This window comes from Heterodontus francisci, chromosome 8 (genome assembly GCF_036365525.1).
Source record: "Heterodontus francisci isolate sHetFra1 chromosome 8, sHetFra1.hap1, whole genome shotgun sequence".
NCBI classification, from domain to species: domain Eukaryota; kingdom Metazoa; phylum Chordata; class Chondrichthyes; order Heterodontiformes; family Heterodontidae; genus Heterodontus; species Heterodontus francisci.
Window position 1 is genome coordinate 39,521,370 of NC_090378.1, and position 22,645 is coordinate 39,544,014.

The 22,645-nt window shown below is 42.9% G+C and overlaps 1 protein-coding gene across 2 annotated transcripts in view; it reads right to left on the reverse strand.

Moving 5' to 3' along the window:
• The window catches only part of zswim5 (zinc finger, SWIM-type containing 5), a 273,431-nt gene that overhangs the window by 82,726 nt on the left and 168,060 nt on the right, over positions 1-22,645 (reverse strand). For both annotated transcript variants that reach the window (XM_068036989.1, XM_068036990.1), the window contains exons 3-4: positions 6,258-6,406; positions 1,178-1,328 (exon numbers count right to left, since the gene is read on the reverse strand). In XM_068036989.1, the coding sequence (XP_067893090.1) occupies positions 1,178-1,328; positions 6,258-6,406 (300 nt within the window). The remainder of the gene's footprint in view (positions 1-1,177; positions 1,329-6,257; positions 6,407-22,645) is intronic.

The window sequence follows — 22,645 nt, forward strand, 5'->3', positions numbered from 1 at the left end:
ATTTCTGATGGAGGAGGGTCTGTCAGTGCGAGTTGGAGGGATTGATGTTTATGGTGGTGAACCTTAGTCAGAGTTCAGCACTGGCTAAGCCTATGGTACAGATCTGCTTTCCCTTTTCTCAGAACAGGCAAATCCACTATGTTTCACTTGCATTTTCAGTTTTGATTTCATGTCAGCTGCATATGGAGCCTTTTTCTTCTATTTGTTTATTTTTCCTTGTATGCGTTTGTTTGCATGCACCACTCCCAATTCTTTTCATTCTCACCTTTTGTACATTCTTTTGCCCTTTTTATATCTCTGCCGCATGTGACTGATGATCTCTTAAATCATCTAACAGTTTATATGAAGGAATTTGCAGCTTGTTAACCTACTCCTCTCTACGATTGATATATCCAGCAATACACTCTGTTCCCTTCCTTTATGCTAATTTTTGTTCCAATCTTATTAAAATGGCTGCCTGCAAATCTTCAGAACTGACGTGTACAAACCTAAAAATCATAACTTGTCTTTTTAGGTTTAAAGATATTGACTGACATGCAGTGTATTTCCAAAATTTGCAAATTTTCCTTTTTATTTACTTCAGTGTTTCATGTTTTTTTTTTGGAAAAGGGGTATTTTTTTCTGAATGACAACAGCAATTTGATATCTGGCCACTTGATCAACCTTGTTACTGCTGAAAGTAGTCTGGTGAAAATACAACAATACCTAGTTCCCGAGGTTATACCCACTGTATTATGTAAAGCTTTTCACCCTGATATAGCACCTGACAACATAGCATAAAAAAATTAAAATGTCAGAAATGTGAATTCTCAAATGATAAAACAATCAATGCAACATGAATGCAACCTAACGGTTGGCAGCATTTTAGCCCAACATGAGTGCAGGCCTGAATTTTGTACATAATTTTTGAAAATTTGCAGATACCTTTATTACACCTCCTCACGCCTCCTTTGCTATAAACGTGTTTCAGGCGTTATTTGAGGAACTTCTAAAAGCTTTACTTCCATCTCCAGAATTTAAATTGTGTCTTACAGAAAAGGAAGGTTTTATTTTTAAACAAGAGCAGCTTGCATGCATATATGATCTTTAACGTAGAAAATGCTGTACAAAGGGATCTATTGGGAACAGGGGCTAATATACAGCATTGGTCACCTATGGCCTTCTGCTCTACACTTACCCAACTCATCCCAAAGCTGTCGGCACTTGTCTGTCATGCCTGTGCCTTGTTGCCTCCAGAGAGAGAGTCGTGGGTCAGCCATAAACTGTTCTGTTATTAATGTCAACATTCTGGCACCATTCGAATCCCTCATCTTCAGCATTTCTCGTACCTGTGGTTGATACAAAATTTAAAAATCTTCAATCAGAATTAAAATGTTATGCTTTGCTGGAGAACTAGTGCTGCTCTAAGATTTTCCCCCTCACCTTTAAAGCCAAAATATTGATTTTCTAATAATCTGTATCAAGTTCACCTTTTCTAAAAGAAAAAGCAAATAATCCGAAAATTCTCTCAACAGAAAATTTTTTAAACAGCACAATTACTGCAAACAAATGAAATATTAGTTAACACATTCATCACGGTAAATGATCCACTGGTAAATTATTATATAATGTGACCAGTTAATATTCACATCAACAGCCTAGGTAGCCACTTTTAGAGATCAACACCCTAGCATGGAATGTGTAGGCAACCAGCGAAGTCACAAAAAAGTGAAAAGGGTTTAAAGTTAAAAAAAGGAATTGCTTCCAATGTATGAAGAATGCACATAGACTAAATGACTTCTTCCTATTTGTATCCATGGAGGAGCATGGCTTTCATCTTCCCCAAGTTTAGCTGGAACACATTGTGGCTCATTCTAACTGCTTGTCCAACATCAAGTCATGACAATACAGAAGTAGTAGAAGTATTGAGCGTGGTGGTGAATAGGATAGTTGGGTGTCATTGGCATAGATGTGGAAGCAGACCTCTTTTTCAGGAGATGATGATGCCATAGGAAGATGGAAAGATAAGTGGACTAAGAATGCAACCATGGGGGACTCCAGACATGGCAGTGCAGGAGTTAGGAAGAGAAACATTTCAGAAATGCCCTGGCTTCCATTGGCAAAGTAAACAGTGAAACATTACAAGGGCAGTGTATAGTCCTCGTCATTAGAGGAGAATGGTGTGGTCAACCATCTCAAAAGCTGCAAAGAGGTCGTGGAAAACCAGGAAGGATAATGCATCATAACATAAAGAATGCTCCTCGTAACTTTGGCTATGGTTGCTCTCGTACTGAGGAAAAGGAAAAATCTGATTGGAGAGATTTAAACATAATACATAAATTGAATCCCAATAATATGTTTAAAACTACTAAATTCTGGAAGGAGGGACAAAATTTCAAGCTTAGAAGAGAAAAAGCTGTTTGGTTGTAACTACTTAATGCACAGGAAAATGTATGGAACAGACTACTCAGGGAGAGAATAAGTATGGGTAAATTTTAAGGAGACTTGGATAAGTATTTGTTGGAGTTGGTAATCAAGGGGTATTTGTTTTCCAACCAGCCAGATGAAGTACAGTCTTTTCCCATTCTGTATTTTCTTCTGGTCCCAATCTATTACACCACTTACTTTCCTTTTTTAAAAATGGGGAGAGAACTTGAGGTTTAATCTAATCTTAGCAGGCAGATGACTGAACATGGGATTCAAATATTCTAAACTACATTTACCTATTAAATGTAACACAGCATTTGTCACCATTTGAAAATATAGACGAGTGGCATCAACTTGCCAAAAGTCAACATACATCTAAAAGGAACAGGAGAGAAACAGATTTCAGAGTTTATATAACTTTGGTGATTGAGTGGATGTGAAAGTCTACCAGTGCCACTAAAGGCACAGTGAGAATTTTAAGTATTGTGATCAATAAGGTTCACTGTCATGTTGGGATAATTTGTGTATTATAGACTGATTTAAAGTATAATTGAAAGTTTCTGAAGCATGTTGCATTTTTCCTCATTCATTTCTTGGCCAAACACTTTGCAAGGTCACATACAAAATACTACATCCTAGTAAGTGCTTTAGTTATACCATTTCTTAGATGGCACTAAAGCTTTAGTGAACATATGTGAATATTAATTCAAAGGTTTCCACTGAAAATGTTTCATATAATCATACAGCACAGAATGAGAGCATTCAGCCTATCATGCCTGTGCTCACTCTTTGAAAGAGCTATCCTGTTCCTGCTCTGTCCCCATAATCCTACAGATTTCTGTGTAAGGTTATTTGAACAAAATACCAATATTACATATAAGTAACACCCTAATTCTTAGGGCTATTGGGATCAAGGGATACAGGGAGAAAATGGGAACAGGTTACTGAGTTTGGTTGATCAGCCATGATCATATTGAATGGCGGAGCAGGCGCGAAGGGCCGAATGGTCTACTCCTGCTCCTATTTTTCTATGTTTCTATATCGCTCTGATTCGATGTGAATTGTGGTTGGGAGGGAAAAGGGCTGAGGCCCTGCTTCTGATTTCCATCCAGTGATGACCCTGATTACTCTCCCCTTTTAACAAAGCACATGTGGACACTGGGCTAGGATAAGATAGGATTATAATCAGCTGCCATGGCTCAGTGAAATAGCCAACCAGCATTCCTGGTTCAGGTTCATATGTGAAGAACAGCCACTCAATTAAGATGCTGGAGGGCTGCTGGTGACTGTGGAACTGTGGCCGAGCATGAGTCACTGCCTCGAGTAGGAAGTCGGTAAAGGGACAAAATGGTAGGAAAGAATTTACCTCTTTAGGGAAATGAAAATAATTTTCCCTTCTTTCCCTCACTACCAAGCTTAATGCATTGTATTTATTAAATTAACTCCTTTCTTCTTTCTCCACCATGCTGAACTGTCAGCTTCAGTTGAATACTAAAAAGTGGTCCAAACTCCAGTGAACTTGAGCAACAAACTAGAATCTATAAGTGTACTATTCTCTACAGCATTGGACTATCTGGACATTCCCTTCTGAGGAGGACTTTTAATTTTAATTTTATTTTCATTTTCCTTCCACTATTACAGGTATACATTCTTTGGCATGCATCTACATCTCCAGTTGACTGAACAGACGGGCAACTATTACCTTTGTCAATGCTGCCTTGCAGCCAATTTTGAAGTGTTACACAAAACCTTTCTGTGTTCCTTTTCTTCCTTCCATCAGGTTGCCGATATACCTCCCATTACTCCCTGTAACATCTGATAGCATTTCTGTCTAAGCTAAGCTTAAAGGTTTCGAATCTTGAATTCTCCCAGTGTAACAATGCACAATAAGGCACTGGACCACCAAGCCACCCGTTACAAAGAACAAAGAAAATTACAGCACAGGAACAGTCCCTTCGGCCCTCCAAGCCTGCGCCGATCCAGATCCTCTATCTAAACCTGTAGCCTATTTTCTAAGGGTCTGTATCTCTTTGCTTCCTGCCCATTCATGTATCTGTCTAGATACATCTTAAAAGACGCTATTGTGCCCGCGTCTACCACCTCCGCTGGCAACGCGTTCCAGGCACCCACCACCCTCTGCGTAAAGAACTTTCCACGCATATCCCCCCTAAACTTTTCCCCTCTCACTTTGAACTCGTGACCCCTAGTAATTGAATCCCCCACTCTGGGAAAAAGCTTCTTGCTATCCACCCTGTCTATACCCCTCATGATTTTGTACACCTCAATCAGGTCCCCCCTCAACCTCCGTCTTTCTAATGAAAATAATCCTAATCTACTCAACCTCTCTTCATAGCTAGCGCCCTCCATACCAGGCAACATCCTGGTGAACCTCCTCTGCACCCTCTCCAAAGCATCTACATCCTTTTGGTAATGTGGCGACCAGAACTGCACGCATTATTCCAAATGTGGCCGAACCAAAGTCTTATACAACTGTAACATGACCTGCCAACTCTTATACTCAATACCCCATCCGATGAAGGAAAGCATGCCGTATGCCTTCTTGACCACTCTATTGACCTGCGTTGCCACCTTCAGGGAACAATGGACCTGAACACCCAAATCTCTCTGTACATCAATTTTCCCCAGGACTTTTCCATTTATTGTATAGTTCACTCTTGAATTGGATCTTCCAAAATGCATCACCTCGCATTTGCCCGGATTAAACTCCATCTGCCATTTCTCTGCCCAACTCTCCAATCTATCTATATTCTGCTGTATTCTCTGACAGTCCCCTTCACTATCTGCTACTCCACCAATCTTAGTGTATTACATCTGTACTTACATGAGGATGGGGAAGTAGGTGCAAAAAAAAAAGCAAAGAAAACTTCTTCACACATACACTTCAGTTTGTGTTAAGACAATAAAAGCACAACCACTTTTCTATTAAATAAATGAAGTCAAGTCTATACTGGTGAGCTCTGCAATAATTGTTTTTATAAGGTTGGCAAGGTGTTGGAATACAACATTAGTTGTATATTAATTGTGTTAATTGGATGTAGGTGGCAGGCATTAACTATGAATTCCTTTGAGTTCCTCTGAATAAGAACAGACTGGAACTGGGGTTTGGGTTAGGAGGTGTATGCTTGTAGGGTATAACTCTGTAAATAAATGCCTATAGAAGTGTGTAAAGATTGGCTCTAGTTCTATCATTCATCAACTTGCTTTCTGGAGTATAACATTCAATAACGTCCTTCGAGATCAGCTGACATTCATGAATTGCTCGAACATGGCTCTTGTAAGTGTGAATCAAGTCTCGGGGGTTACTGCCTGGAACAAGCTACCAGTTTAGTCTTTTATAATATGGTTTTGCAGTGTTTATCTTTTTGGAATGTACTGCAGTTTTACTGAACTCATATCTTTTGTTACTGTCACCTTATTGCAGTTGAGTTTTCTCACATGGTTCGATGCAGTCTACAAAAAAAGGTGATATGATGCGAGATGAGGGACGGTCAGGTACTTTGAGAACCACTTTTTAAGAAACAAAAAGCCCTTGCTTGAAGTTGCATTCTTGAGCTAAAGACAAAGTCTGCCACTGTTGCAATCTTTTATTTGAAATGGAAAACAGAATGAGTATAATTATTTGACCCGTCTGTAAAATCTAGCGTTTTCATTATATTCTTAAAAAACTGGTCCAACTGAATGTAATTCTGAGCAAAAGCAGGGTGGAGTTATATCCTGAGTGGAGAGACCTTGCTGGCAGAAGATCTTATATATGACATTCTGCTCTTCAGTTAGTGGTGGCTGTACTCAGAAGGCTGACTTTTTCAAAAATAGCATTGAAAGAATCTTACCTTAGCAAACATAGAATTTAATTGCTTGCCAGACCCGTAGTATCCTCCCTGTGATAGGAACTGCTTTACTTGCTCTCGAACCTGTTCCTCATCAAGATGCCAGCAGTTCTCATCATCTATGCTGGCACCAGCTGTTGGGTCAGGGGCACCTGAGCAAAACAGAAAGCAGGTAAACAGCAAAAAATTACATTTGGCACTTCAAAATGGATACTCAATGTATTGTATATATATTGCAAAATGTCTAAAAGTGGTCATAAAGCTCCCCTGATGCTTAGAGGATAAAAGTTGGCTAGGCTGTAGTAACAACAACTTGCATTTTATATAGTACCTTTAACACAGTAAAACATCCCAAGGTGCTTCGTAGGATTGTTAGCAGACAAAATCTGACTCCATAATAAGGAGATATTAGGACAGGTGACCAAACGCTTAGTCAAATAGGTATGTTTTTAGGAGCATCTTAAAGGAGGAGAGATAGAGATGTGGAGAAGTTTAGGGGGGGGGACACCACAATTGTCTCTGAGTCTCTGGGTTAAAATGAAAATAACTTGGAATTAGACAACTACCTGAAGAGAAAAAGGGCTACAGGGAAAAGACAGGTGAGTGGGACTAGCAGAGTTGCTCTTGCAAAGAGAGTCAGCATATTTCTGTGCTGTAACCATTCCATGATTCTAGCTTCATCCAGACTTCCTGTTCCTGAATACAGGAATGCAATATTTTGGGTGGAAAGTGCACTCTCATAGATATCAGGAAAGAATAGGACCAAACTTATCTGTGACGCAATGCACAGCTGAATAAGCAGGCTGGCACTCACTGACAGTGCCAAGAACAGTCATTTAAATGAAGTATAGGAGGGTTTTGTGGTGTAGGCAGAAGTTTTTATTTCTTTCATGGGATGGGGGAAATTGGTGGCAAGGCCAGCATTTGTTCCCCGTCCCCAATTGCCCTTGACAACTGAATGGCTTGCTAGGCCATTTCAGAGGGCAGTAAAGAGCCAACCATTTTGTTGTGAGTCTGAAGTCACATGTAGGCCAGACCAGGTGAGGACAGCCAATTTCCTTCCCAAAAGGACATTAGTGAGCTAGATGGGTTTTTACAACAATCAATGATAGTAATGGTGCCATGAAACTGAGACTAGATTTCAATTCCAGAATTTTACTAATTAATTGTATTGAAATTGCACCAGCTGCCGTGATGGGATCTGAACCCGAGTACCCAGGGTATCAGCCTAAGCCTCTGGATTACTAGTTCAGTGACATTACCAGTACACCACTGCCTCCCCAATTGGATTCTATAAATCAGTGCCTTTGTGGTAAAAGGGGACAAAAGTGGTTAAACCTCAATAATAAAGAACATTCTTTTAATAAACCCTCCTATAAAGCTGAAATGTTATTAAAAAGATATCTAATAATTTACAAAATAAAATCCTCCACTTTCAATTAATTATTTGCGAAGTTTCCAGGGCTTCCAAGGAAAGCAAGACTTCTACATAAAACCCCAGAAATCGGGTTTAAAAACAGTCAAAACTGGACAAGCAGAAAAGTTTTATTTTCTATTCAACATTCCCTGACTGATAATTGACTGGAAGAGAAACTGGTGTACATGGAATATACACAACCAAATACTGAGAATTAGTGTTATTGGTAAAGTGGCATGGGGGGTATTAACCATGGGAGTTGCAGATTTACACAATCTGTAGTACAGAAAATGTAGCCCAAACTGCTGGTCACCGATGTAGGGATGAGTAAACAATAGATGATCTGGTGATTCCAGGTTCATTCTTCCTCTTTTTCAATTTGCACAGATCCTGGGTATATCCTGTGTCACTTTTGCGGCACTACCTCTTCCTCTGAGTCACTCTGTGATCAATCTTCAACACTGCTAGCTTAGCAAGAAAGAAAAACATGCAACTGCAGGAAGTATAACCGGCAAATGCCAAGACAAAATATCAACGGCTTCTTTAAAATAAGAGATGGCTAGTCACCAAACACAGGAACCTAAAAACATTTTGCTCATGAACAATAAAATATATATTGCTTCCCACCACCAACCCCGCCCCCCCTCTCCCCCCACCACTTCAAAATAACTGTCATGCTTGTATCAGAGGTGTAAGGAAGGCACATGACATAACTGACAAGATTCCTCCTGGCATTATTGAAACTGCTGGCACGATTCAGGTGAACAGGAACTGCGAAATTAGGTAGCAAGTACCTCTGCAGGGTTTCCACTGCATCCTACAGTAATTTCATTATGGGCTGCGTGTTTGCAATTTTTACTTCCTGTCAGAATCAGCAACAGCCTAACTATGCATCCAGCATATTAATGAGGGTGTTTAGTAGGCCTCATTTCACATTTCTGACATTTGAACTAATGTTTGGAGTAGCAATGTATACATTTTTGAATTCTGCACATTACTTTGTAAATTAACTTTAATAATTTATGTTTGAGCTAATATTTAGAGTACTAGTGCATGTTTCCCCAGCTAATGTTTAATGCATCTTTTGGGTTTTTCCAAACAAGATCATGGATTGCATGCTTGTGAAATGAGAAGCTGCAGAATCACTTACCAATATCAATGAGGAACTGGGTGTACAGAAAGTCTTTCCAAGAGTTCTGCAGAACAGGAAGTAGATGGATCTGCAAAGTTTCCCACAATACCAATGTTCACTCCACCTCAGTGCATCACAGTGTTTAATTGGAAGCTACACCAAGTGTAGTGCCCATTGATAAGTCAATGTTATTGGAATGCAGTGAGGTGCAATAGAAATAACCCCATTACAGTAGTTCATACTTTAAGTGGTATCAGATGAAAGAATGCAAATCAGACATACCAGTAGGCAGCAGAGCTGGACTGCCTGTATTCATCACAATAGGCACCAACCATACCTGCATGGCCTGGCACAAACCTACATGGCAATTTTCATGGAAAACTGGCTCTACAGGTTCCAGAACAGCACGAAGCAAATTGTTCCATCAGCTGAAAGGACATCTCCAGCTAACCTGCAGCATAGGGATAGCATGATCCGTGGCCTACTCCTGTTACTATTTCTTATGTTATGTACTTAGCTGGTAAGCAAGATTACACATAGTCAACTTTTTGGTCTCTGCCTCCTACAGCGCAGCCACCTATTTCACCTCCTTTGCTACTAATTGGCATTAGGAGCAATAACATGGCTGCCTAATGTCACTATGCTGCTGCTTTTCCCAAAATACAGTGGGGCAGAAGTTAACATGCAACTGGTTGCGCAGTAACAGCAGCATACATTTTGATCATGCATCTGTAAATGATACCACTGGGTGGTCTTATCTCGGCAGCTTTCTTAACGCTTGCCATCTTCTTTCGCATCCATTTTTAGGTCCTGTAAGTAATGCAGACAATGTTCAGCCTTGGCACCTGCTACCAGCCACACTGGAATGCTGTAAACAGGAAAATGTACTCACATCTACCTTACCAGCTATCAAAAAAGGAAATTTAGGTGCTGCATTTCTTTTGACCATCCAATTTATATACCATTGGCTTTGCCATCTAATGCTTTTGTTACATACTGCCTTTATGAAGCCTTTTTATTTTTTATACATTATTATTATAAAGGCTTTTCGTTACTACAATCTTTACGGAGGCTGTACAAATTTCTATCCCCATTTACGTGGCTGTATACTTCTAATTTTCCCTGAACGCAATGTTGTCAGCAAAAGCATGCTGGCATGCAATTTCTTATTCTTCCCCATCCCCGGCGAGCTTCTAAATTCCAGGTTGGAAATCTACCAGGAGCTCACCTGCATAAATCTGAACATATTAAACCACATGAACGTGAAAAATTCCTTGGAACCAGTACCTGGTGTAATTTCCCCTGAAGTCTGTTGTAATACAGGCCTTTCAGTTCACTTGATGATTGATGAGTTTGAGTCCAGAAAATGAGAGTGTTCCACACTGCACCACTGAGATATTTCACTTAAGAGAATATTGCGATCTACCAAGATAGCCTGCCACCATGGACTGATAAGATGCATCATATTGCTCTGCACTTCAGTTCCTATTCTCAGTCTACTCGGGGATGAGGAAGAAAAAACTTTGATGAGTAATGAAGGCCTGGAAATAGGTTACCCATCTGTCACCCTTTCAGCCAAATAATTAAAATAAAATCACTTGCATGACTTGCCGTTTTTACCATAAAACCTCTGAACTTCACCAGAGACTGGAGGTAAATGTATTTTTTTGCACTATTTTGCCCTCTTATCTGAACCTCTACAGCTGTATATTTTAAAATTATTATAGGTCATTGCAGCTTTAATGGGATTAATGTACAAACATAATTTGTGTTTCGAAATGCAGCTGCTCAAGTCCAAAGTAAGGGAATGCTCAAATCAAACTGACAGCATTTCGCCATAAACAATCATGCTAAATTACCCTGTTTATATTCCACAAAGGCGGCTTCAGTAGTTACTATGAATCTGCTGAGACTGTAGAATTCAGACTGCATTTCACAGTTTTGTTTTGATGTTTCCCTTCTGGAACAAAACATGAATTACAATTACTGTTCATTGTGAAGAATCTACTGTTTCCACACCACACAAAGCACAGGACACAAAACGTTGTACAGTTTGTCACTCTGCTGCTGTCCGCCAACAAGCACCCAATACTTTTGTTTCGGAAACTAATTTGTGCATTCCTTCTTATTATTTCCCCAGAGAAAGACACCATCTTTCCTCCTCCTCCTGCTTTGTAGATGGTAGGCAGGAAACCCGCTCACAAACATCTATGAATGTATCCCTTGAGCCAGCTGTTCTTAGGTTTGCACAAGCATCATTATTGTCACTTGGCTTACTTAGTATATTAGTATAAATATGCAATACAAAATTGTGCTCATCAATACCCTACACAGGTGATATTAGTACAGAACCAGTGAGCTCTGGAGATTAAATGGCATTAGAGGTTTGTAGTTCTGTGGGTGTCCTAAGTTGCTATGGGTCTCTATTTACCTCTTATGTCAAGACTTTTTACAGAAGCATTGGCACCAAATGAGAAGGTAATACTAGATATCATGGGTCTTTGCTTTTTTGTCCTGAAACTAACATACATGTACATATATATATTGCAAGTCGTGGGAGTCAGTTGCCAGCGTTCGCCAGAGCTGGCGGACAGCCATAAAGGCGGGGCTAAAGTGTGGCGAGTCGAAGAGACTTAGCAGTTGGCAGGAAAAAAGACAGAGGCGCAAGGGGAGAGCCAACTGTGTAACAGCCCCGACAATCAAATTTTTCTGCAGCACCTGTGGAAGAGCCTGTCACTCTAGAATTGGCCTTTACAGCCACTCCAGGCGCTGCTCCACACACCACTGACCACCTCCAGGCGCTTACCCATTGTCTCTCGAGATAAGGAGGCCAAAGAAAAGATATATATACGACTCGCACCGATACTGTTTGGGATCTTCTTCTCCCTGCTCCTCTCACATGCGTTCAAGTCTTCAGAAGAAGGAATTTTCCTCCACACAAGATCTGGTGGCAGGTTGGTCAACCTTGCCCGTCTAAGAGCGATGACTAAAGTACGGAAAGTCCTCATCAGGGAACGCCTCTTTGCTGACGATGCTGCATTAACATCTCACACTGAAGAGTGTCTGCAGAGACTCATTGACAGGACTGCGGCTGCCTGCAACAAATTTGGCCTGACCATCAGCCTCAAGAAAACGAACGTCATGGGACAGGACGTCAGAAATGCTCCATCCATCAATGTTGGTGACCACCTCTGGAAGTGGTTCAAGAGTTCACCTACCTAGGCTCAACTATTACCAGTAACCTGTCTCTCGATGCAGAAATCAACAAGCGCATGGGAAAGGCTTCCACTGCTATGTCCAGACTGGCCAAGAGAGAGTGGGAAAATGGCGCACTGACACGGAACACAAAAGTCTGAGTGTTTCAAGCCTGTGTTCTCAGTACCTTGATCTACGCAACGAGGCCTGGACAACATATGTCAGCCAAGAGCGACGTCTCAATTCATTCCATCTTTATTGCCTCCTGAGAATCCTTGTCATCAGGTGGCAGGACCGTATCTCCAACACAGAGGTCCTTGAGGCGGGCAACATCCCCAGTATATACACCCTCCTGAGCCAGCGGCGCTTGAGATGTCTTGGCCATGTGAGCCGCATGGAAGATGGCAGGATCCCCAAGGACACATTGTAGAGGGAGCTCGTCACTGGTATCAGACCCACCGGCCGTCCATGTCTCTGCTTTAAAGACGTCTGCAAATGCGACATGAAGTCCTGTGACATTGATCACAAGTCGTGGGAGTCAGTTGCCAGCGATCGCCAGAGCTGGCGGGTAGCCATAAAGACGGGGCTAAAGTGTGGCGAGTCAAAGAGACTTAGCATTTGGCAGGAAAAAAGACAGAAGCGCAAGGAGAGAGCCAACTGTGTAACAGCCCCAACAACCAATTTTATCTGCAGCACCTGTGGAAGAGTCTGTCACTCTAGAATTGGCCTTTATAGCCACTCCAGGCGCTGCTTCACAAACCACTGACCACCTCCAGGCGCTTACCCATTGTCTCTCGAGACAAGGAGGCCAAAGAAAAGAAATATTATGTATACACATACACATATATATTTCATTTAAATTGTCTATAGTCAAATGAAGGAACACTCCTGGTCATTCAAGTGACCACCAAAACAAACAAACAAACAAACATTCTAATGAAATTGACATGAGTTGGAAAAGCTAAGTTAAAATGCCGATCATACCTCCCTCCCATTTATCTAAATATGCCAGAGTTAAAAAAAAAGGATGTCTTTAAATTGTCAGGAGCTACACAATGACAGTAACTAGAGCTCCTGATGACAAATGGGCATTGTTGCTCAGGTTCTGTTCACCTACAGCATGCATACGGTATGAATTCCAAGGGCTTGAGTGCACATTGCACAATAAAAATCTGAACTGATCAGAAGGTATTGTCCAAAATGATTTCTGTAACCATCAGACATGATGAACTTGGGCACACTTCCACTTCAGTAGAACTGACACAATGGAACCTACTCTGATTACATTGCCCCCAGTGCATTAGAACAGACAACTAGCGAGCTCCCACTGTCCTGGTCAGTCAAAAGTAATTCTGGACTGTCGATTGGTAACTAACCATAAAATTCTCAAACTCTGGAGCTTTATTTTTGTAGCTGCTTCTTTAATTTTTTTTTCTGGCATCGAATATTGTTCCTCGCCTCTCCACACCACCCGACTTCTCTTAATTAGATTATACAGTGTGGCTTTACAGAGCAGGAATATTTCTGCTGAAGTGACTAACCTCAACTTTAACAAGGAGGGCACCAATGCATGATAAATGGCTTCAATGTTCACAGACTAGAGGATGGGCAAAAAACTTCAACCCAATCACAGGCCAAACCTGTTGACTGCTATCCAACACAAAGCTTCTGGGTATGGTTTAATCATGTTAGCTTCACTCAAAAAGCCTGCTCACACTCACTAATCAGCTTTACACAAGAATGGTAACTTGGCCAAGGAACCAAAAGGACCTGTCACACAGACCAATAACCCATCTTAAGCCATTGTCTCCTGTGTGTAGGTTCAAAGCAGGAAAATTATAACATTTCCTCCAATTTTTGCTACCATATAGCACAAAAACAAACCCTCTCCCACTGATCCCAACACCCCATGATCTACCCTCCATACTTCCACACCTCACCAGCATGACCTCAGTGCTGCCATGCCACAAGTCCACTCTCTCCCAATGCTGCAACCCAGAAGACCTGTTCTGATGCTCCCACACATCAGGTCCTGCTCTCCACATACCACAACTCCTCCCAAATCAGCATGCTCCAACACATGCCTTCAACTCCTGCTAGACCCTGGTATCTCTTTTTCAATGGTCCCAAACATCACAAACACCATATCCAGGGATCTCCCATCCTCTTATCCAGTTCACCAAGACCCCACCATCCTCCTCATGCTCCTACATCTTATGACTCCCCTCCAGACCCCAGGAACATCTTCCCAACACTACCAACCCACACAGCCACACTCACTCCTAAAGTACTACACGTATTTCCCTGCAACAGCTTCCCTAGCATCTTCCTTTGTAAACTATGCTTTAAAAAAGGTATATAAGTAATATAGTTAAAACTAACATTTAATAGAAATCAAGTCCACTGGTTTAAAGTTTCTATGCAAGTTGCACAATATTATAGAATTCAAACCTAAAGACAGAGTCAAATCGGCACAGAAGGAGGCCAATTGAGTCCATGCCAGCTCTTTGTGGAGCAATCTGTCAATCTCATTCTCCAGTTCTATCCCCGTAGCCCTGCAAGTTTATTTCCTTCAACTGCCTATCCAGTTTCCTTATGAAATCACTGTCTCCGCTTCTACCACCCTCGTAGTCAGTGAGTTTCAGTCGTTACCATTCACTGCATAAAAAGGTTCTTCCTCACATCCCCCGTAACTCTTGCTGAAAACCTTATATCTGTGTCCCCTAGCCCTTGTACCATCAGCTAATGGGAACAGCTTTTCTTTGTCTACCTTATCTAAACCTTTCATAATCTTGTACACCTCTATCAAATCTTCCCTCAATGTCTTTTGCTCCAAGGAGAATAACATCAGCTTCACCAATCTAATAATGTAACTAGAATCCCTCATCCCTGGAAGCATTCTGATAAATCTCCTCTTCTTCTTCTTCTTTGGCCTCCTTGTCTCGAGAGACAATGGGTAAGCACCTGGAGGTGGTCAGTGGCTTGTGAAGCAGCGCCTGGAGTGGCTACAAAGGCCAATTCTAGAGTGACAGACTCTTCCACAGGTGCTGCAGATAAAATTGGTTGTCGGGGCTGTTACACAGTTGGCTCTCCCCTTGCGCTTCTGTCTTTTTTCCTGCCAACAGCGAAGTCTCTTCGACTCGCCACTCTTTAGCCCCGCCTTTATGACTGTCCACCAGCTCTGGCGATCACTGGCAACTGACTCCCATGAATTGTGATCGATGTCACAGGACTTCATGTCGCGTTTGCAGACAGCTTTAAAGCGGAGACATGGCCGACCGGTGGGTCTGATACCAGTGGCGAGCTCTCTGTACAATGTGTCCTTGGGGATCCTGCCATCTTCCATGCGGCTCACATGGCCAAGACATCTCAAGCGCCGCTGGCTCAGGAGGGTGTATATACTGGGGATGTTGGCTGCCTCGAGGACCTCGGTGTTGGAGATACGGTCCTGCTACCTGATGCCCAGGATTCTCTGGAGGCAGCGAAGTTGGAATGAATTGAGACGTCACTCTTGGCTGACATACGTTGTCCAGGCCTCGCTGCCGTAGAGCAAGGTACTGAGGACACAGGCTTGAAACACTCGGACTTTTGTCTTCCGTGTCAGTGCACCATTTTCCCACACTCTCTCGGCCAGTCTGGACATAGCAGCGGACGCCTTTCCCGTGCGCTTGTTGATTTCTGCATTGAGAGACAGGTTACTGGTGATAGTTGAGCCTAGGTAGGTGAACTCTTGAACCACTTCCAGAGTGTGGTCGCCAATATTGATGGATGGAGCATTTCTGACATCCTGTCCCATGATGTTCGTTTTCTTGAGGCTGATGGTTAGGCCAAATTCGCTGCAGGCAGCCGCAATCCTGTCGATGAGTCTCTGCACACACTCTTCTGTGTGGGATGTTACTGCAGCATCATCAGCAAAGAGGAGTTCCCTGATGAAGACCTTCCGTACTTTGGTATTTGCACTTAGACAGGCAAAGTTGAACAACCTGCCATCTGATCTTGTGTGGAAGAAAATTCCTTCTTCTGAAGATTTGAACACATATGAGAGCAGCAGGGAGAAGATGATCCCAAACAGCGTAGGTGCGAGAACACAGCCCTGTTTCACACCACTCAGGATAGGAAAGGGGTCTGATGAGCTGCTGCTGAATTGTGCCTTTCATATTGTCATGGAATGAGGTGATGATACTTAGTAGCTTTGGTGGACATCCGATCTTTGCTAGTAGTTTGATGAGACCACGTATGCTGACGAGGTCAAAGACTTTGGTGAGATCTATGAAAGCAACGTAGAGGGGCATCTGTTGTTCGAGGCATTTCCCCTGTAGCTGGCTTGTTTCAAGCCTGGCGAAGGGAGAACAGCATGTCAATGGTGGATCTCTCTGCTCGAAAGCCACACTGTGCCTCAAGGTAAACACGCTCAGCCAGATTCTGGAGCCTGTTTAAACTGACTCGAGCGAAGACTTTCCCCACTATGCTGAGCAGGGAGATTCCACGGTAGTAGTTGCAGTCACCGCAGTCACCCTTTTTCTTATAGAGGGTGATGATATTGGCATCGCACATGTCTTGTGGTACTGCTCCCTCATTTCAGCACAGGCAAAGCAGTTCATGGAGTGCTGAGAGTATAGCAAGCTTGGCACTCTTGATTATTTCGGGGGTAATGCTGTCCTTTCCAAGGGCTTTTCCACTGGCTAGAGAATCAATGGCATCATTGAGTTCCGATTTTGTTGGCTGTTCGTCCAGCTCATCCATGACTGGCAGAGACTAAGAGAGCTTTTGGACCAACCATCAAGAAGATCGCCCCCCTCAAGTCTAAATTGGGGCACACGATCACTGACCAACGCAAGCAAATAGACCGCTGGGTGGAGCACTACCTCGAACTGTACTCCAGGGAAAATGTTGTAACTGAGACCGCCCTCAATGCAGCCCAGTCTCTGCCAAATCTCCTCTGCACCCTCTCAAAGACCTTATCATTTCTGAAGTAACATTTGGGCCACACAAGTGCCATGCAATAATCATCTCCAAAAAGAAAGAGCCCACCCACCTCAAATATGTACATTTTTGCACAAAAAACTGTATGTCAGTCGTGTTGAACTTCAATGGCACTACCAATGCCAAGTCCTCCACTATCAACATCCTGGCAGCCACCACTGCATAGATGCTAAAATGTACCAGTCATATCGACACCACAGCAACATGAGTAGGGCAGAGGCTGAGTGCTATGCAGTGAGTGGCTCACCTTGTGATTCCTCAAAATCTCTCCACCATCTACAAGGCTCAAGTCAGTAGTGGGATAGAATACTCACCAGTCACCTGGATGGATGCAGCTGCAATAACACTCAAGAAACTCAACATCATGCAGGACACAGTAGTTCACTTGATCAACACCCCTGCCACTGAACTCAATAAGCAACCCCTCCACCACCTGTACACTGTGGCAGCAACTGTACAAGTTAACGACGACAGCACCTCCAGGTCCTGTGACCTATACTACAAGCAGGACAAGAGGAGCAGTGTCATGGTAATGCAACCACCTCAAAGTTCCCTTCCAAGGTGCACATCATCCCGACTTGAACATATAATGCCATTCTTTCATCATTGCTGGGTTCGAATGCTGGAATCCCCTACCAAACACCATGACCACAAGAACTCCAGTGGTTCAAGTTGAAGTCCCACCATCACCCTCTCACAGTTTTGCCAGAAACACTTTCATCTGAGAACTAATCTAAAAAAATTGTTTAAAAAAAATTGGGCTAATTCAAATCATGTTTAATCAGTAGACTAATATTACTGATTACATGCAGAAAAATACACATCCTGCAACTCAACACGAATATCACCAGGGAATAAGCACTAATCTATAATATGTTTAAAATTTTAAAGAAACTTGTCATGCTGCAATTATAACAGCTTGCCAGTGGTGGTGTAATATTTCATTCTTATGCCTCTCAACTCTTCAGCCTACTTGGCAGAGAAACTGCAATGTTCCAACCAACTATGATTGCCTGTCTTTCAATTTTAGGCATTAAAAAAAAAATCACACATAATTGATAGTGGAATTATGAAAAGTATAAAAATCTTCTGGCTATAGAAACAACTGAATATTTAGGCCTCAGCCTGGTTTATCAGAGCAGAAAAGACAAAGAACAGTCCAGTACAGCACAGGAACATGCCATTCGGCCCTCCAAGCCTGCGCCTAAGACCAGCATACAAAATGTTGAAATTGCACTAATGAAGAAGCATTAGGGACAAGCCCCAATCTGTTTCGATTTTAATAGTTTTCCTTAAAAAAAATCATAATACATAATATCTAAGCCATGTACAAATCTTACTCATTTACATAACATGATAAAAGTTAATTTCTACAGCAAACCCAGTCTAGATGTAGTCTCTTGCATCAACAATGCCAGAAATCATTACAATAAAAGGAATGCTTTGAGGTACAAACATTTGCAAGGGTAGCGTGATGGCATCACACACTGGTGTACAACGGGAATAAATGCAACCTGGTGTAGCACACTAACAGTGCAAGAATAGCACAACACCACAGCACAATCACTGTGCACAGTAAAACCATGTCCAGTAATATACCCAACATTTATCCAATTTGAACCAAGACCTGTGCCCCAGAACTAGCTGTGCCTCTAGCCAAGCTGCTCCAGCACAGCTATTGCACTGGCATCTACCCAACAATGTGGTATGTCCTGTCCATAAAAAGCAAGAAGAATATGACCCAGCCAATTAACGCCCAATCAATCTACTCTCAATCAGCAGCAGTGCTATCACATGACATTTACTCACCAATAGCCTGTTCAATGATGCTCAGTCTGGATTCTACAGGTCCATTCGGCTTCAGACCTCACTACAGCCTTGGTCCAACCATGGACAAAACAGCTGAATTCCAGGGGTGAGGTGAGAGTGACTGTCCTGGACAACAAGGCAGCATTTGACCAAATGTGGCACCAAAGGGCCCGATTAAACTGAAGTAAATGGGAATCAGGGGGAAACGCTCCAAGTGGCTGGAGTCATATCTGGCACAGAGGAAGATGGTTTATTGGAGTGCCAATCATCTCAGTCCCAGGACATTGCTGCTGGAGGTTCTCAGAGTAGTGCCCTGAGACCAACTACCTTCAGCTGCTTCAGCATGATCTTCCTCCACCATTAGGTCAGAGGTAGGGCTGCTCGCTGATTGCACAATGTTCAATTCTATTCAAAACTCAAATGAAGTAGTCCATGCCTGTATGCAGTACCCAGGCTTGGGCTAATGGAAGTAACATTCATGCCACGCAGGGGTCCAGTAATGACCATCTCTAATAAGGGAGAGCCTAACCATCTCACCTTGATATTCAGTGGCATTAACATCAATGAATCCCCCAGAATGAACATCCTGTGGGTCAACATTGATAAAAACACAACTCAGTCAGTCACCGTGGTTACAAGACAGGACAAATGCTGGGTGTTCTGCATACCTTCTGACACCCATAACCAAAAGCCACCATCATCAAGGTGCAAGTCAGGAGTGTGGGAATACTCTCCACTTGCCTAGGTGAGTGCAAGACAACAACAACTTATACCTATATAGTGCCCTTAACATAATAAAATGTCCCAAGGCACTTCACAGGAGTATTATAGAACAAAATATGACTCTGAGCCACGTATGGTGATAATAGGTCAATGACTAAAAGCTTGGTCAAAGAGGTCGGTTTTAAGGAGTATCTTAAAGGAAGAATGTTAGGTAAAGAGGTGGAATGGCGTAGGGAGGGAATTCCAGAGCTTAGGGCCTTGCTAACAGAAGGCACCGCCACCAATGGTGGAGCGATTAAAATTGGGGAAGCTCAACAGGCCAGAATTAGACGAGTGCAGCTGTTGCGCAGGCTTTCAGGGCTGGAGGAGATTATGGAGATAGGGAGGGGTGACACCATGGAAAGATTTGAAAACAAGCTTGAGAATTTCAAAATCAAGACTTCGCTTGACCGAGAGCCAATGTGGTTCACCGAGCAGAGGTGATCGGTGAACGGGACTTGGTGCGAGTTAGTACAAGGGGACAGAGTTTTGGACGACCTCAAGTTCACGGAGGATAGAATATGGGAGTCCAGATAGGAGTGCATTGGAATAGTCAAATCTAGAGGTAATAAAGGCTTGAATGAGAGTTTCAGCAACATATGAGTTGAGGCAGGGGCGAAGTTGGGCAATGTTCTGGTGGTGTAAATAGGTGGTCTTGGTGATGGCTTGAATGTGTGGTCAGAGGCTCATCTTGGTGTCAAATATAACACTAAAGTTGCAAACAGTCTGGTTTAGTCTCAGACAGTTCCCAAGGAAAGGAATGGAGTCGGCACCTAGTGAATAGAGTTTGGAGCGGGGTCCGAAAACAATGGCTTCAGTCTTCCCAATATTTAATTGGAGGAAATTTCTATTTATCCAGCACTGGATGCCAGATATGCAGTCTGATAATTTAGCACCAGCAAAGGAGTCCAGAGAGAGGTGGTGGTGAGGTCCAGCTGGGTGTTGTCAGCTTACATGTGAAAACTAACTCTGTGCTTTTGGATGGTGTTGCTGAGGGGCAGCATTTGCATGAGAAATAGGAGAGGGTCAAGGATAGATCCTTGGGGAACACCAGAGGTAATGATGCAGGAGCAGCAAAAGAAGCCACTGTAAGTGTTACTCTGGCCATGATTAGGTAGATAAGAATGGAAATTGGCGAGAGCAGTCCCACCAAACTGGACGACGATGGAGAGGTGTTGGAGGAAGATGGTGTAATCAAACGTGTCAAAGGCTGCAGACAGGTCAAGAAGGAATAGTTTACCTTTGTCACAGTTACGTAGGATGTCATTTGTGCCCACCAATGCCACCTGAATCGCAACTAGGACTGGGCAATAAATGCTGACCTTGCCAGCAAGACTCAAATCCCAAGAATGAATAAAATAAAACTATAATAATATTCTTGTGGCTGCAGACAATTCCTTACATTACATATCTTACTTCCTGTGCCATTCCTAAGACACTTTGATACACCTAAGTAATGCTGGCTTATATTATTTTTAATGACTAACACTGTTACATCTGCTTATATTACACACTTACCATTATACGTAGCATTTAAGTCTTCCAGGTCTAGTTGTTTTGTGGTGCACCATTGTTTTTGCGCATGATTTTCCATTCTGTGTACGTCTGCTCATCGTGTTCTGCCCAAGAGCAAATCCTAAATCAAGTCTCACACAAGATTCTTGAGCCGCTTAATAATGAATGGCTGAGGTGAATTTCTGTTGTCTTACTCACGGTAAAGGCCTGCTCGGCTCTGCAAAAAAAAAACCTGACCCAAGCCCAACAGAACCACGTCCGACCCGAGCCGGCCCGAGTCCTTCCATTTCTTCTCACGCCCGACCCAACCTGACCATCAGTTAACTTACCTTCTGTTTTTCACTTTGTTGCTGATCTGCACAAGGTTAAAATAACTGTAACAAAACCACCTTTCTAGTCCAAAAATTAAATTAACAGTGGAGCCACTTACCTGTGATACAGCGCGTCCGACCTTGCCCGATCCGAGCCCGAATGCAGGACCCGGAAGTGCAACCCGACCCGAACCCGACACATGTCATCGGGTCCCGCCGGGTCCGGGTTGGGTAGCAGGCCTTTAACTCATGGCTTTCATCTTCAAATAACTCTCTCCCAACTGGGCTGCAATCAAGACTGAAGAGCCCCACCTGCCCATTTACCATGGGGGGGCCCACTCCCACTGAACAATAACCTAGTATTCAGGGTTGGCACGCCACTCACTGGACCTGTCTAGAATGGGACATTAATCCTACCACTAGGCCAATGTCGCATTCCTCCTTTTGATCTTAAAAATTACAAATAAAACTTCTGTTTTTCTTCATTTATTATGGCCTCTTGCTGCACTCCTCTGCCTTTTCCTGCCTTTCCTTCCACAGTTATGCCACTCCTGACTCTGCTCTGCAACCTTCCTTGTGATTACTCTGGCACCTTTTCAGGCTCCCTTCCCTCTGGTCTGCTGCCATACTGGTTTTGTTGCTGCTTTTCCATGCTGCAAAGTTTTAGAGCTTAGTTATTGAGCTGTTTCGGCTCCACTTCCATCTCTGCCATTCCTGCCACTTTACCCAAATCCCAGTTCGATTCTTTCTCTGGCCGTACCAGTTATTTAGACATTTTTGCTACCGCCTGCTTTAGTTGTTTAGACAAATCTCCCATTGTGGCCAAATGCCTTGCTCCTTGGATCTTCCTTCTGTGACCAAATCTTTTTTTCGAACTGTTGACTGCTTTAGCTGCTCTGGACTATTCATCTGGAGGAGGACAGTGTGTTCTGGAAAGGGGAGGAGCAGGAGGCAATAGAGAAAAGATATTAGGGTGAAGAGAGGTGGAGGAGGGCACAGTGAGAGGGAAAGATGACAGCAGTGTGACAAAGGTGGGGAGACAAAAAGAAATAGGACAGAAAATTAGGCAAGGACAAAACAGGTGGGCAGGAGATATCACAGAAAGCGATTTAGCACAATGTCAGATATGCAGATCAGATGGGGGGCACAGATTGCAGAGAGATGGGGGAGGGGGCAGAGACTTGGTTGTGGGAAAGAGGAAAAGGGAGAAAGAAAAAGGAGAGGACGTTAGATATTGAAGAAGCTGAAAGATCACGGGGAAAGAGTG